Source organism: Cervus canadensis, chromosome X (genome assembly GCF_019320065.1).
Source record: "Cervus canadensis isolate Bull #8, Minnesota chromosome X, ASM1932006v1, whole genome shotgun sequence".
Taxonomy (NCBI): domain Eukaryota; kingdom Metazoa; phylum Chordata; class Mammalia; order Artiodactyla; family Cervidae; genus Cervus; species Cervus canadensis.
The window spans coordinates 137,733,915-137,749,687 of record NC_057419.1 but is presented as its reverse complement, the minus strand read 5'-3'; the positions used below and the strand labels follow the sequence as shown (position 1 = coordinate 137,749,687).

At 40.1% G+C, this 15,773-nt stretch overlaps 1 protein-coding gene across 2 annotated transcripts in view; it reads right to left on the bottom strand.

The window, feature by feature from the left end:
- The window catches only part of COL4A6 (collagen type IV alpha 6 chain), a 314,375-nt gene that overhangs the window by 172,865 nt on the left and 125,737 nt on the right, over positions 1-15,773 (bottom strand). For both annotated transcript variants that reach the window (XM_043457815.1, XM_043457816.1), the window contains exon 3: positions 1,572-1,655. In XM_043457815.1, the coding sequence (XP_043313750.1) occupies positions 1,572-1,655 (84 nt within the window). The remainder of the gene's footprint in view (positions 1-1,571; positions 1,656-15,773) is intronic.

The following is a 15,773-nucleotide window of genomic DNA, read 5'->3' as shown; positions in this document are numbered from 1 at the left end:
ACAGAAAATGAAACTATTGTGTTAGCCAAAAAATTCATTCTAGTTTTTCCATAAGATCATATAGGAAAACTTGAATGAACTTGTTGGCCAACCCAATATTTTTATACATATTCATACATACCTTTGATCACATACAGGAAAGACCAGAAAGACAATTGTGGGACTGTGAAAACATCAAGGGAGATGTTTGCTTTGTCTGTGTTGCTTGCTGTTGTTTAAGAACGTATTCACATATTTGTTGTAGAATTACTATTTTTTTTCCAAAGTGTTCCCTGATTGTAGATCAGAGGCAAGAACATGGGTCTCAGTGGCTAGAGTGAACAAGACTTCCCTGGGAGACAGCAGTGGGTAAAGTAAATAGGCGAGAAATCAAAAGACCCAGGTAATAGTCTGAATCTGTCATCAATTTGCTGTGTGACCCTGGGAAGTCATCTTCCTTCTCAGAGTATATTTCCTCTATACAAACTGTGGTTAAGATGAGAAGCTCATGAAGATATCTTTCCTTTCTGATATTTTATGATTCTCTAAGTCTGTGCCTTTAATATATAATAGGTCTGGCCCCTTTTGATTTAGAGATGGTTTTTTATACTTTTCCTTCAAATTCTGGCAGAGTTTGACATTTCACTTTCCTGCAAATGGAAGATAATGAAAGAGGAGGTGGAGCGGTCACTCTGTTCTCCGTTCAGCTGTTTTTGAGGGTTTGGTTGACCTATTAATGCTACCTTTCTTTGACAATGTAAGCGCTTAGGCTTGTTTGAGTGTGATGAGAGTGCAGATACAATGCTGGAAGTCGGAAGATCTGAATTCTACCGGGTGGCCATAAATTCAGAAAACATATTAATAGATTGGATTTTATTGTTTTGTAGATTGAATCCCCTTGAATCCTTTGGCTGAGTTATACTGAAGGTGCAGGTTTATTCAGTGCAAATCAAAAATACAAGTCATCCAGGGCAATACACACATATGCATAGAGGATTGATAGAAATGCTGTGTCAAGGCACTGTGCTCATTGCAATCTGCACAACAATTTGAACTGGGCATGGCTATTAAAGGACAATGTATTGAATAAATCATGTAATGTTATGAAACATGTCATAGATCATTCTTTATGTATAATCACCTCTATTTTTAGACTTTATGGCTACCCTATACCCTTGATTTTGGATGAATCACATCCTAGTCTGGAGATAACAATCAGACCACTTGTTCCCCAGAGTGGTAGGGAAGGACCAAGTGGATATAAATGAGCTATGGAAATTTACATGTATCTACAAACATATCATAATCTGCACAACCTAATTGCCTTTTGGAAACACTCCAGATGAAACCTGGAGGAAACCTTGGCATTGAGTCAATGAAAGAAACCTCTTCCCAGTCCTTCAGAGACTGACTGATCTAGTTCTGTCTATCATTCGTTTGCAAAGCTCCTTCCAGCTGGTCCTCATCACTTTGCTTGCTCCATGAGGTCACAAGAGTAAATTCTAAGCAGTTTAATTCTAAAGAAAACATACACACTTCAGAAATCGGCTCCTGGGACTATTTGTCTTTCAACAATGAAAGCAACAACTTACTCTGGCTCCTTTCTCAGGAGAGCACTTACAGCCCCCATTGCAGTCTTGGCCCCCACATGGCTTCCCATAGGGCTTCTTCTCTCCCTATTAAAAAGAAAATAGAAAAAAAGTTAGTGCACCACATAAAGTAAGAAGCAACGCTGCCCAGGGAGCATAATCCGTGGCCACACTCCTACTAACCAAATAAATCAGAGCAGCTTAATCATCTCACTTGAAGGTGTCATGAGTCACATGAAATAAAAAGTCATCTTAAGCAAGCACCCTTTTAAGTCATGTCTAAGCCTCACTAAGGCTTTCCAGATGGCTGAATGGTAAAGAATCCTTCTGCCAATGCAGGAGATGTGGGTACAATGATTCCTGGGTTGGGAAGATCCACTGGAGAAGGAGATGGTTACCCACCCAGTCCGGTATTCTTGCCTGGAAAATTCCATGGATGGAGGAGCCTTGTGGGCTACAGTCCATGGGGTTGCAAAGAGACTTAGCAACCAAACCACAACATAACTCACTAAAGAGCCAGTTTGATAGCTGGTTGGGGAACTGTGACTTAAATACTTGCTCATCAGTAGACATTCCAGTCATAAAATACAAGAGCATTTCTCTATATGGGGCTGGAAATAGACTCTAGACATACCCTGTGTCCCACTGAACATCTATCCTTGCACTCATTGAGAAAGCAGTGGCTGTAGCAGAGAACTTGAGAGAAATTTCAACTGCCAGCAATGTAATGATATATGAAAATACCCACCCTGCACTCTGCCCTCAGAATTGTTTTGTTCAGGCCCCACTTTCAGCACAGCATTCAAACCTTACAGTGATACCCCTGGGCCCAGCTAGTCAGATCCAAGTTCCTGAGGTGATATTGTACAGTATCCCCTCAAACTCTCCAACATTCTTTTTCCTTCTTTGCTGTAAGATGATAATGATTACTAGCTGAATTTCTACAAGCCACCGCCCACTACATGACCTGCCAGGTGCTGACCCTCTCTGATTTCTTCTCCTCTGCTCTCTCCCTGGCTCACTCTACTTCAGTCACACTGGTATTCAATCTATTCACTTGTCCTGCCTCAGGGCCTTTGTCCCAGCTGTCACTTCTGCCTGGAATGCTCTTCCCAGAGATGTTTTTGATGGCTGGCCACTTTTTACCACCCAAGTCTCAGTTCAACTGTCTGTTCTCAGAGAGTCCTTTCCTTGCCACTCAACCCCAAGCAGCCCCTAGTTACTTCCAATCATACCACGATGCTACCTTTCAACATTAAACATCTGTCTCCCCCCATTAGAATGTAAGCTCCATGTAAGCAGGGACCTTATCTGTGCTGTCCAACATCGCATTCCCAATGTGACAAATGTTTGATGACCTCATGGAGCTGGAATTTGAACATAGGTCTGGCTGACTCCAATGCCTTGATCTTAATCCTTATGTCTTAGTGTTTTCTAAGTCTTCTGTCTCAATGCAAAGATCCAAAAATCTGGAAACTGCCATTCTGACCCTATCCACCTTGGGGAAAAAGCAAAACATAAATTCTAACTATTATCTGAAATAAGAACTTTATCTCTGGGATGGATTTAGTATCATCCAACTTTTTTTTGTTTGTTTGTTTGATCTTGGCTGTTTTTTTTTTCAAAAGAGAAAGGCATTTTTATGAGCCAGCCTCACACTTAATCATTCTTGCCTCTTTGTACTGTGAGCCTTTTCCTGCTTCCCAGGGAGCACTGTGAATTTCTCAGATGGTCTCTTATCTCTTTAGACATTCCCGCAACCCTTTATCACCACAACACCTCAGTAATAAGGTAGTGATGGCAGAGCTATGACAAAATATTGCTGTTTTAGATTCCAAACACCTTCCTGATATGAGATATTTTATCTCTCTCCTATGCCTTTGACATGGTAAGTGCTATTGTACACTTTCCAGTTTGCCCTCCACTTTATGGTATACAGGACAGGCAAGTTTTCATAAGGGTGAGATCAAGAGGTGCCATGGGAGGCAGAAGCTGCAGGCTGGGATGGAATAGAGAATAGGGAGACAGCAGCACTGAACTGAATCCTCGCTGACACTGTGCTCCCTTTGTCTAATGTTGAGTACTATATTTCCTGGGATAATGGATCATTTCTATTGGCTTTTCCATATAGTTCTGTATTTTCCAAGGAGTCCTCAATGAACACACATAATTAGTAAGAAGAAAATAAAACCAGTATGTAACCAGACGATACATTCATCACTTTCTAGGGAGTGGACTCAACAGGCATTGCCAAAGTTGAAGTGCTATCTGTTTGTAGCTATGGCCTAATTTCAAACATCGCCCTTTAGGTGTCCCATAACATTTGTCTATTATGGACCCAAAGTTTTCAGATCTCTAGTATGGAGCAAGGAGGCTGGAGGCAAGGGAGCTGGACAAGACAGTGGGGAAAAATCCCAATAACAGGAGCTGAACAAAAATGTAAGGAGCAGAAGCTAAGGTTTCTTAGGAACTTGGCAGAACAAGGAGGCAGAAACACCCAGCTAACAGACAGGAAGCCATCACTGTCTTCTGTCACTGAGGAAAGTAACCAGAGAAGGCCACAAGGCAATTTCCTGTAATGCTGGCCCTGGCAGTTCCCGCAGGAGTCTTCAGTTACACTGAGGGGTGGAGGAAATAAAAGGAGTGGCTTCCAGGGAACATGGCAAGATCAAGCACAGAGGAAGTCTCTGCCCTATCCTGGCTTGTCTGCAGACACGTTAACCCCTGCTAAACCTGGCTACATCACTGGTGTCATTCCCATCGTGGAATGCTTTCTCCCTCTCTTAAAATCCAACCATTTCTTATACCCACAGAAAATTAGAACTGGAAAGGCCCTGAGAGATCACTGAATACGCTGGTTCTTAACTCTTATCAGACCACCACATCATTATTTATTTATTTATTATTAAATTTTTAACTAGAGGATAATTACTTTACAACATTGTGATGGTTTCTGCCATCCGCCAACATGAATTGGCCATAGGTATACATAGGTCCCCTCCCTCTTGAAACCACCTCCCTCCCCTTCCCACCCTTCTAGGTTGTTACAGAGATCTAGCTTTGGGGTCCCTGTGTCATATAGAGAATTCCCACTGGCTATCTATTTTCCATATGGTAATGTATATATTTCAATGCTATTCTCTCAAATTATCACACCCTCTCCTTCTCCCACATAGTCCAAAAGTCTGTTCTTTATGCCTGTGTCTCCTGTGTTGCCCTGCAAGTAGGATTATCAGTACCATCTTTCTAGATTCTGTATACGTGCATTGACATATGATATTTGTCTTTCTCTTTCTGACTTACTTCACTTTGTATAATAGGCTGTAGGTTCATCCACCTCATTAGAACTGACTCAAATGTGTTACTTTTTGTAGCTAAGTAATATTCCACTGTACATATGGACCACAACTTCCTTATCTATTCACCCATTGATGCACATCTAGGTTGCTTCCAAGTCCTCACTATTGTAAATAGTGCTGCAATGAACACAGAGGTACGTGTGTCTTTTTCAATTATGATTTCTTCAGGGTATATGCCCAGTAGTGGGACTGCTGCATCATATGGTAGTTTTAGTCCTAGTTTCTTAAGGAATCCCCATACTGTTCTCCATAGCAGCATACCATTTTTTATTATAAGTATTTATTATTCTTTCTTGATTCATGGAAAGAAAACCATAAGAATAAGTTATAATGAAGATGTAAGCAATAATTTGAAAAGCACCTATTATGCCATAATTATATTGCAAAGAAAAAACAAAAGTCATCTATAAGGCTCAAGAGGGAGGGGATATACATATACATATAGCTGATTCCCTTTGCTGAAAAGAAAGCACTCCAACAAAAAGTCATTTATAATGAAACAATATGTATTTTCATATGTAAATGCTCATACATGGCTTTATTAGAAGATATAATGAAGTCATCAGAGGCCAACAGCTAGATGCAGAATCATCAGGAATGTTACCATCTGCTGAAGCAGAATGATTCTGGAATGTGATATTGCTGATTCAAGTACCACAATTGGAGTTGTTGTTAGTGTAGTGATTGTCTGAAATGGTGAATAACTCATGGTAAAGTTCTGGGGGAAAAATTTCAATCTTTGTTTACTGGGTAGTTTTCATTAGTAATAATAAAAAGATAAACATCCATTTCAGTAAGTAAAGTGTGATTATGTTCAGACTTTTCACCTCCATGAATATCCAGAGGTCTTCTAAATGTAGCATAGGATGAAGGACAATTCTCTGTAGTGTATGGAACATCTATCATACTTGGTGCCTACCTAAGAGCTTTTCCCAATCATTTTGACCAAAATTGCTCTCAAAATACCTCCTGGGAGTAGAATATTTCAATTAAGAACTATTAGCTTAATCCAAATCACCCATTGTACAGATGAGAACACTGGAGGAAAGTACTTTGGCCCAGGTCACACTGCTAGAGAGTAGACCGTAGCACTTCTGATCCTAATTCCATATTCTTCCCTCTATTCAATACTTCTCAAGACCAATTTCAAGTTCCATTTCTTTCATGATTACTCTAATTCAGGGAAAAGATACAGCATGCACTCAGCATGTCCCACGCATTGGGCAAGTGTCCTTACAATGTTCCTTAGGCTGAGAGTCTTGTTTCCTCAACCAAACAGTAAGGCTTATAGGGAAAAGGTCAACCTATTTTGCTGTTGTTTAGTTGCTAAGTTGTATCTCTTTTGTGACTCCACACACTGTAGTTCACCAGGCTCCTCTGTCCATGGGATTTCCCACTCCCACTGGAGTGGGTTGCCATTTCCTTCTCCAGGGGACCTAGGGATCAAACCCGTATCTCCTGCTTGGCAAGTTGGTTCTTTACCACAGAGCCACCTGGGAAGCCACTTTCTCACTTACTTCACTTTGTATGGCACACTCTTGGTCCATCCATAACTCTACAAATGACCCAATTTCATTCCTTTTTATGGTTGTGCAATATTCTATCATATGTATGTACCACATCTTCTTTATCCATTCATCTGTCAATGGACATTTAGGTTGCTTCAATGTCCTAGCTATTGTAAATAGTGCTGCAATGAAACACTGAGGTACATGTGTCTTTTTAAATTATGGTTTTACTCAGCATTTCTGTAACACTTTGGTTTCTCTCTGGAGCTGACAGTTAAGGGGTATGCAACAATATGGCCACACCAGATTGTCTATGATCGATGTCTACTCTGCTTAGTTAGAACATCTATTTGGATTTGATGATGTCTGTGTAAATATTTTTAATGTTATTACTACCTCACACCTCTATCCCTTTGCTAATGCTGGTTCCTTTGTCTAAAATGACTTCCCTATCCCTTTTCCCACTTATGACAGACCGAACTTCTACTCGTTCTTAAAGTCTAGCTTAAACACCATCTTCTTGGTGAATGCACCCTCAAATTCTTCCCTCTTGGCAATTTCAGGCAGAAGTTCTTACTCCCTCCTCTTTGTTAAGGGTGCATTGCCATATTTGCCTCAATCTTTTTGGTTCTGCCAATCAAACTGGACACAGTACTCTGTTTTATTCTTCTCTATAGCCCTCGTCCAGCAGATACTCAGTAAGGGCTATGAAATGATCACTCTCAGAACAACTGAGTTACAAGTGTCATACCAGGTCCACTTGGGCTCCTCCCTTTCTCTTTGGGTTCCTGAAATAAAGAATGACATCACAGTATTCCCTCCACAAGCCGATGTGCTTTTCTAGGCATCACCAGTGTTTTCTGGCATGAGTGGCGGCAGGGATGACCACCACACAAAAGGTAACACAGGAAGCAAGATGGAATCTAAGAGGAGCTTAACTGGAGTGATTGAATGGTTGGCAAATGTGAGTTATCCTTGTGAGCAATTCCTCCAGAAGCTTAGTTCACAGAAGGTTGGCTGTGCAACATTATCTTTTGACCATTCACTCCACAAGTATTTCTTTAGCACCTGGACATGGACACCCACTCCAGTGTTCTGGCCTGGAGAATTCCATGAACTGATGAGCCTGGCGGGCCACAGTCCATGAGGTCACAAAAGAGTCAGACACGACTAAAGCAACTAACACTTTACTTTCACTTCTTTCATATGCCAGACACTGTGCTAGACATGGGAGAAAGAGGCTGCATTGTACAGCCACAAGGGAAACCAAATCCTTGCTCTCCAGGTGGTTTGTCATCCAGAGGGGAACACAGAGAGTAAACAAATAAATATTACATCCATGTTTGTCAGATGATATGTGCTAAGGAGGAAAATAAAGCAGGGTAAGAGGGATAGGAAGTATTGGCAGCAGGTTGTTACTTTATATAGGGAAGTCAGGGAAGGCTTTGCTCAAAGGTCACTTTGGAGCAGAGAACCTTGCTTCTTAAAGCACAATTCCTGGTCCAGCATCAGCAGCACTGGAAATCTGTTAGAAATCCAATTCTTGGGCTTCCCTGTTGGCAGCAATGGGGCCAGAGTGCTGGAAAGGAATGGGTAAGGTGAATGGGTTAGATGATGAGGCCACAGCTGTAGCAGGGGCCAGAGAATGGAAGATTTTTATAGACAATTGTAAGGACTTTTGTCTTTGGAAAAACACTGAATGGTTCTGAACATAGGAGTGACACTCTAGCTTCATGTGAACTGTAGTGGGGCAAGGATGGACACAGGAAGGCCACCTAGGAAGCTGTTATGGTAGTCCAACAGATGGAGGCTTGGATCAGAGGGGTAGTTATAACAACTGGCAGAAGTAGGAGGATTCTGGGTACATTTTTAAGGCAGAATAGCTAGGATTGGCTGATGGATTGGATGTGGGATATACCTGAAAGAGAGGAGCCAAATATGACTCTAAGGAATGGATACATGTATATGTATGGCTGAATCCCTTCACTGTTCACCTGAAACTATCACACCATTGTTCATCGGCTATACCCCAACACAAAATAAAAAGTTAAAAAAAATGACTCTAAGGTTTTTGAACTAGGCAACTAGAAACATGAAATTATCATTTATTAGGATGGAGAAAAAACTTTTGGGGGGCATCAGGAATTCTGGTGTTGAGATGTCTATTAGACATCTAATGAGAAATCAAGTAGATGGCTGGAGTTCAAGGACGACGGCTAGCTTGGAGATATGCACGTGGTACCTTAGTATAGACCCGACTATGTTGTGGTAACAAGCCCCAAATCTCAGTATTTCAACACAACTAAGGTTCACTTCTTGCTCATGTTACAACCCAATGAGGTACAGGCACCAATCCTTAGTGGCTTCTTTCAAAGATGATTTGGACATTCAAGCTACTTTTGTCAAGCAACTCCACCATCTTGGTTTTAATTGCCCTGACCGTGTTCATATTTTCCTTAACAAAAACTAAACACATTGGGGCAACCTAATAGGGTGGAAAATAGAAGAAAACAGGGATTATTTGGTGAGCACCATCTCTGCCACCACTGGTATTATATAAAGCTACAAGACTAGATGAGGTCACTTAGGGAATGAACATAGATAAAGGGGAGAGAAGACTGAGCACTGAGGCACTTCAATGTTAAGAGAAAACGAGAAGGTACCAGAGACAGAGCCTGATAAGGAGGAGCCAGTGTGATAGGTAGAGAACCAATAAAGGGAAAGGTCCTGGCAGGTGAGTGAGGAAAGTATTTCAGGGAGAAAAAGATGATACAATGTACCAAATTGTTGATAAGTCAAGTAAGGATGAGATAAGAATATACCAACGGATTTAGTAATGTGATCTGGACCAGAGAAATTTCAGCAAGGTGGTGATCTGGATCAGAGCAATTTAAGAAAGGAGAATTACGGAAACATGGTAGAACTGTGATGCAGTTCTAAGGCCCCCCTTAAGGGAGTGATAATGGACTTTAAGGAACACCAGTTACCAGTATTGTGAGGTTTTCTTTAGCCTTGTTAACCCAGATGGGCACAGATGCAGATTAGCAGAAGACTTGGATGTAATCAGGGGTTGGGTTCTGCTAGGTGAGAATAATAAAGGAAAAGAGGAGCAAGGGACTCAAAGGTGTATGGAAAGAAGTCATTGAAATAATAGACCATGGAATCGAGGCTTCCTAAGGAGGAAAGTGAGCACAGGTGGTAAGATGCAGTAAAAAAAATATTCAGATAGTAGAATTAATGGATGACTGATATATTAATGGGTTTGGGAAGAAATGTATGGGTTTTAGGATTGTGACCAGATCTCAGAAGAAAGAAGAGATGGTGCTGTGAAGAGGCTAGGGGGACTTCCCTGGCTAAAACTTTGCACTTCCAGTGCAGGGGACCCAGGTTCAATCCCTGGTCAGAGAACTAAGATCCTACATGCAGTGCAGTGTGACCATAAAAAGGGGAGGGTGCTAGGGCCAGAAGATATGGTACATATATGCAATGGAATATTACTCAGCCATAAAAAAGAACACAATAATGCCATTTGCAGCAACAGGGATGAAGCTAAAGATTGTCATAATGAAGTAAGTCAGACGCAGAAAGACAAATATAGATATTGCTTATATGTGGAATCTTAAAAAACAGTACAAATGAACTTATCTACAAAACAGAAGCAGAGTTGCAGATGTAGAAAACAAACTATGATTACCAGGGAGTAAGGGCAGGGAGGGATAAATTGGGAGATTGGGATTGACAAATATACACTACTATATATGAAATAGATAATTAATAAGGACCTGTATAGCACAGGGAACTCTACTCAATACTCTGTAATGACCTATATGGGAAAAGAATCTTAAAAAGAGTGGATATACGTAAATGTATAACTGATTCACTTTGCTGTACAGCAGATCCTAGCATAACATTGTAAATCAACAATGAAAGTGAAAGTCACTCAGTTGTGTCCAACTCTTTGCTACCCCATGGACTGTATAGTCCATAGAATTCTCCAGGACAGAATACTGGAGCGGGTAGCCTTTCCCTTCTCCAGGGGATCTTCCCAACTCAGGGATTGAACTGGGGTCTTCTGCATTGCAGGTGGATTCTTTACCAACTGAGCTATCAGGGAAGCCCAACTATACATCAGTACAAAATTTTTTTAAAAAGAGGCTAGGGCTTGTTAATACTCTACCCGGTACCAGGAAAGACAGCTCTAGGAATATAATAAATACTTCCTGAATTAGCTCAGTAAATGGTTGTTGAAATGGCTGCTCAATCCTGCTTTCATACAACTTAAAACTTTCTGTTTTAATGTCAGATTTCCTCAAAACACTTGTCACTCCAAATTTCATTTGATTTTCTACCACAGATCTGAACTAGGTGTTTTATATGTATCGGTATATGTAGCAACACACACACAAACACAATACTACAATGCTTTCTTTATATCTTCACCTATACCCCTAGATAGTAAGTTCCTCTGAGATGATGTTGGTTTGCTCACCTTTATGGTGAATGAATTAAAGAACCTTCTAAGCTTCAATTTCCTCAACTATAAAGTATGGATAATAATGTTTTACTTCACTGGGTATTGGGAGGTTAGAGATAGTGCCCCTAGCAAAGTGCTTGGCACTTATAGTATGCTCAATATAGCAATATGTTACCTGGTATTATTTATAACTATAACATCTGGTATGGTGCCTACATCATAGGTGAACATGTGATGACTAATTTGCATTTTAAAGGTGAGGAAATGACGGCTCAACTGTTAGTGACTTCCTCACCATAGGAAATTAGGTATCAGACTTGGGATAAGAAACCAGCCCTCACTCTCTTCCACTGAACCCACTATTACCAATTCCAGGAATTAGCTTGAAATTGGGAATTCAATTCAGGAAAAGAAAGATGAGTGTTAGTAAGATTACTTTTTATTCCTTTTTTTTATCAAGATGAGTTTATTTACTTTACAATAACTTGCATTTGCATGTACACTTTCTATAAACAACCTTCTTATAGATATAATTCTCACAACTACTTTTGAAACAAGGAAAAATTATATATAAAATTTCCAGATTAAAAAAAAAATAAACCTGAGTCTTGGATTTGGTTATCACTTGGTAGTTAAGTGACAAAGTGAAGATTCAAAGCAGGGCCTCTCTTTCCAGTGCACAGCTAAACTTTTGAAAAGAAAAATAATACAAGATGCAGTGGTGCACTTTTATAACCTTCAATCCCTGCCAGGTGCCTCAGAGCCCAGAAACCAAGAGAAGCCTCTTAGGCTGGATCATAACTAGTCTGGGGCCACATTAATAATAACAGCTACCACCAATGGGATATCTGCTATGTGCCTGCCTAAGTACTTCACATTTGCTATCTCACATGACTGTCCCAGCTACACTGAGTGGTAGGCGCCATTACCACCATTATTTCACAGCTGAGAAAACTGAGGCTTACAGGGGTTTACTAGTTTGCCTACTCAAGGCCATACAGCTTGGGAGTGGCACAAATTCAAACACAGGTTTGACTCAGAATCTTTGTGCTCTTCCACTAAGCCTGGCCTCCAATTGTGTCATCCTAGGTTTCTGTACTTGGTGATAATAATACAGAATGTCTGGCCTTAATGGAAATCTGCCGTATAACTCAATGAACTCAAAGTGGAGCTCTGTAACAACCTAGGGGGGTGGCAAAGGGTGGAAGGCGGGAGGGAGGTTCAAGAGGGAGGGACATATGTATACCTATGGCTAATTCATATTGATGTATGGCAGAAATCAAACCAATATTGTAAAGCAACCATCAATCAATTAAAAATAAATATAATTTTTTTAAAAAGTCTGGCTTTACTTTGAGCAATTCTAAAACAAAACCTGTTCATTGAAGTTTAAACACACACACACACACACTAAACCAAGTTTAGTTGTGGTGTTGTTGTTCAGTTGCTCAGTCGTGTCCGACTCTTTGTGACCCCATTGACTGCAGCATGCCAGGCTTCTCTGTCCTTCACCATCCCCTGGAGTTTGCTCAAACTCATGTCCATTGAGTCAGTGATGCCATCCAACCATCTCATCTCATCCTCTGTCATCCCCTTCTCCTGCCCTCAATCTTTCCCAGCATCAGGGTCTTTTCCAATGAATCAGCTTAGTCTTGTCCCATGTTTAATGTGCATTTCTATGAGTTTATGAATGAATGGCTCTGGGAAGAGAAGAAAAGATCTCAAGGCTCCCTACCAGGTGAGACTTGTCAGCCACACTTTAAGGATGAAGCTAACACCAGACATGGCTGAGTAGTTCAGGAAGGTATTTCCATCCATCTGTGAAACTGTGAAACTGTGTTCACACACATACACACATGCGACTGATGGGGTCAGGCATTTTGGGTTTCACTTGGAAAAGGCCTAGCCAGCCAGAATGAACCAGGGCCTGAAGGGATGCATGGTCCACGTAGACCTTAAAGCGCATTCACCAACCAAACGCTTGACACACAAATAGACAAACTAAATGTTGTCCATAATGCTCTTAGAGGAAAATTTCTGAGGAGATGTGAGAAAAAGAAGTGAGAAAGACACTGGGAGAAAGTGAGGAATCTTTGAGCTTTAAGGCTGGAAGCTTTAAGGCTGAGCACAAGAGGTCACACAGTTCACATGTAGTTAGGGTGGCAAGTTTTAACAAATCAAAATACAGGATGCCGAGTTCAATTTGAATTTCAGAAAAACCATTAAGTGTGTCCCAATTAGCATATTTTTGTGTATGTCCCAAATTAGCATAAAGATGTTCCATGCAATATTTGGGACATACTTATACTAAAAATCTATTTGTTGTTTATATAAAATTTTAATTTAACTTGGCATCTTATATTTTATTTGGAAATCCTACAAGTAGCATCATGACACACTCATGTGACAAGTTCAGTTGTGGAGTTGTCTGTAGTAATTGTCAGTAATAACATTTAAAGTGCAAACTTTGCGACTTACTTTAAAAACATTAAGAGGGTATTCAAGTTTCTTTTTTTGCAACTGAGTCACTCTTACTTATTTGCTTTCTAATTTGGTTTCCAAAACAGGAAGGAAAGGTATAGTTATCACTAACATGGGAAGGATTAGATTAATTCATTTACTCAACAAATATTTATTGTGTGCCTGCTGTGTACCAGGTACTGTGCTAGGTACTGGGGATAGCATGATAAAAAAAAATTGAATATGACTTTTTCATGAAGGTTTATAGCAATTTTATTCCTCATAACCCCAAAGTTGGAAAGGCCCAAATTTCCATCAATAAGTGAGTGGATAAACAAACTATGGTGCATTTGTACAATGGAGTACTATCCAGGAATAAAAAAGGAACAAAATAGTGATGCATGTAACTGCATGGATGAATCTCACAGATACTATGTTAAGTGAAAGAAGCTAGACAGTAAGACCATATTCAGTATGAATCCACTTATACAAAGCTCTAGAATAGGCAAATCAAATATATGATGATAGAAATCAGAATGGTTTCATGATGATAAAAATCAGTGGTTACCTCTGCAGGTGTGTTAGGGTGAGGCTGACTGGGGGTATAGGTACTTCCTGAGATGATGGACATATTCTGTACCTTAGTTGGAGAGATGTTTTTAAATGTAACGTGACCAGAATAATATTTTAGAAAAGAATTTCTAGTGGCAGTATAGACAATGGACAGAAGAGGGTAATAGTGAGGTGGGAGGCCAATTAAGAGACTGTTGGAGAAAAGATGGTGGCCTGAACAAGGGTTATGGTGGTTGGACGGGAGAAGTGAATGAATCTAAGACATATTTAAAGATAGGGACACAATCAGAAAGGAATAAGACTAGAAGAACAAGGCTTTCTCATACCAAGTCCACTTCACTGATTTGAGGACAACCTTTAATGCACACCTGATATGTACTAATGGAGTAGGAAATGGCAACCCACTCCAGTATTCTTGCCTGGAAAATTTTACAGACAGAAGAATCTGGTGGGCTATAGTCCATGGGGTTGCAAAAGAGTTGGACATGACTTAGCGACTAAGCACACATGCACACTATATGTTAAGGTGCTGTGTTGAGCACTATGGAAGAAAGACAAATATTTAGAAAATTTTCATTACACATAAGGAATTTAAAGACTAAGAACAACTATAATTGAATGAAGAAAAAGTGACAAGTATTGGAAAAGGGAAAGAGATACCTTTCTAAAACTTAGACATGATTATGTCCTCTTTCCTTTCAAAAACCTTTAATGACTCTCTTATCTTCAAACTTCAAAATTCAAGCATGAGATTAACAGACTCTTTAAATCAGACTCAACCACCATTGTAGACCAACTTATCACCTCCAATATTCTACTAATAGAGCTCTATTTATCAGCAATTCCATTTTTATGGAATGCTGTTCATATCCTATCCATTTCTGTGGAAATCTTAGTCACATATTTTCTTTGTCTTTTCTGTGACAATTTTATTGAGCTATAATTCATATACAATACATTAATTCACACTTCTTTTCTTAAATTTTACCTTGCTTTTTTTCCAACAACGGGGCTTCCTTGGTGGCTCAGACAGTAAAGAATCTGCCTGCAACGCAGGAGACCCAGGTTCAATCCCTGGGTTTGGAAGATCCCCTACAGAAGGGAATGGGTACCCACTCCAATTCCTGCCTGGAGAATTCCATGGACAGATGAGCCTGGCAAGCCACACAGTTCATGGGATCACAGAGTCAGACACAACCGAGCGACTGACACTTTCACTTTCCCAACAATAGCACGATTTCTGTTTCATAATGGTATTCATTGTCCACTCTAAACAACTTCTCCTTTTGACTGCTTCAGAGAAACTGCAGTGACAGTTTCTAATAAAAATATATAAGATTATTTTGAGTGGTCATGCTGAGTGTCAGAATCCTCAGCTGCTCAAAGCTTGTTGTGGCTGTGTGTTTCACTTTCTGTGAGTCTATTCTTGCTATTAGACTTGAGGCATACAGTGTCATGAACTTTAGTGGCTTGGCCTAGAGCCTTAAGGCTTATTTATAATATGATGTCTTTAGGGAAATGATTCCAAGTTGACAAAAATCCCTTAGGATTTCTAGTTGGTAGCTGAAGTTAAGATGGAAAAGTCGGTAAGTTCTCTAAGAATTAGATCTACAGGAACTGGAAGGATTGCGATTCTAGGACAGAGTATTCGGCTTGCTGAAAATATCCTGACAAACTGTCTCATCTATTATTGAGTCCAAAGGATCAAGGACACTGCCATTTCTGTCTTTTGTACTTGGAAGAGAGAATTTAACCAATTCTTAGTTGAGATGGATAGCGAGTCCATATGGAATTCGCCATCAGTAGCAGTTATTAGAAGGAGATAGAATGG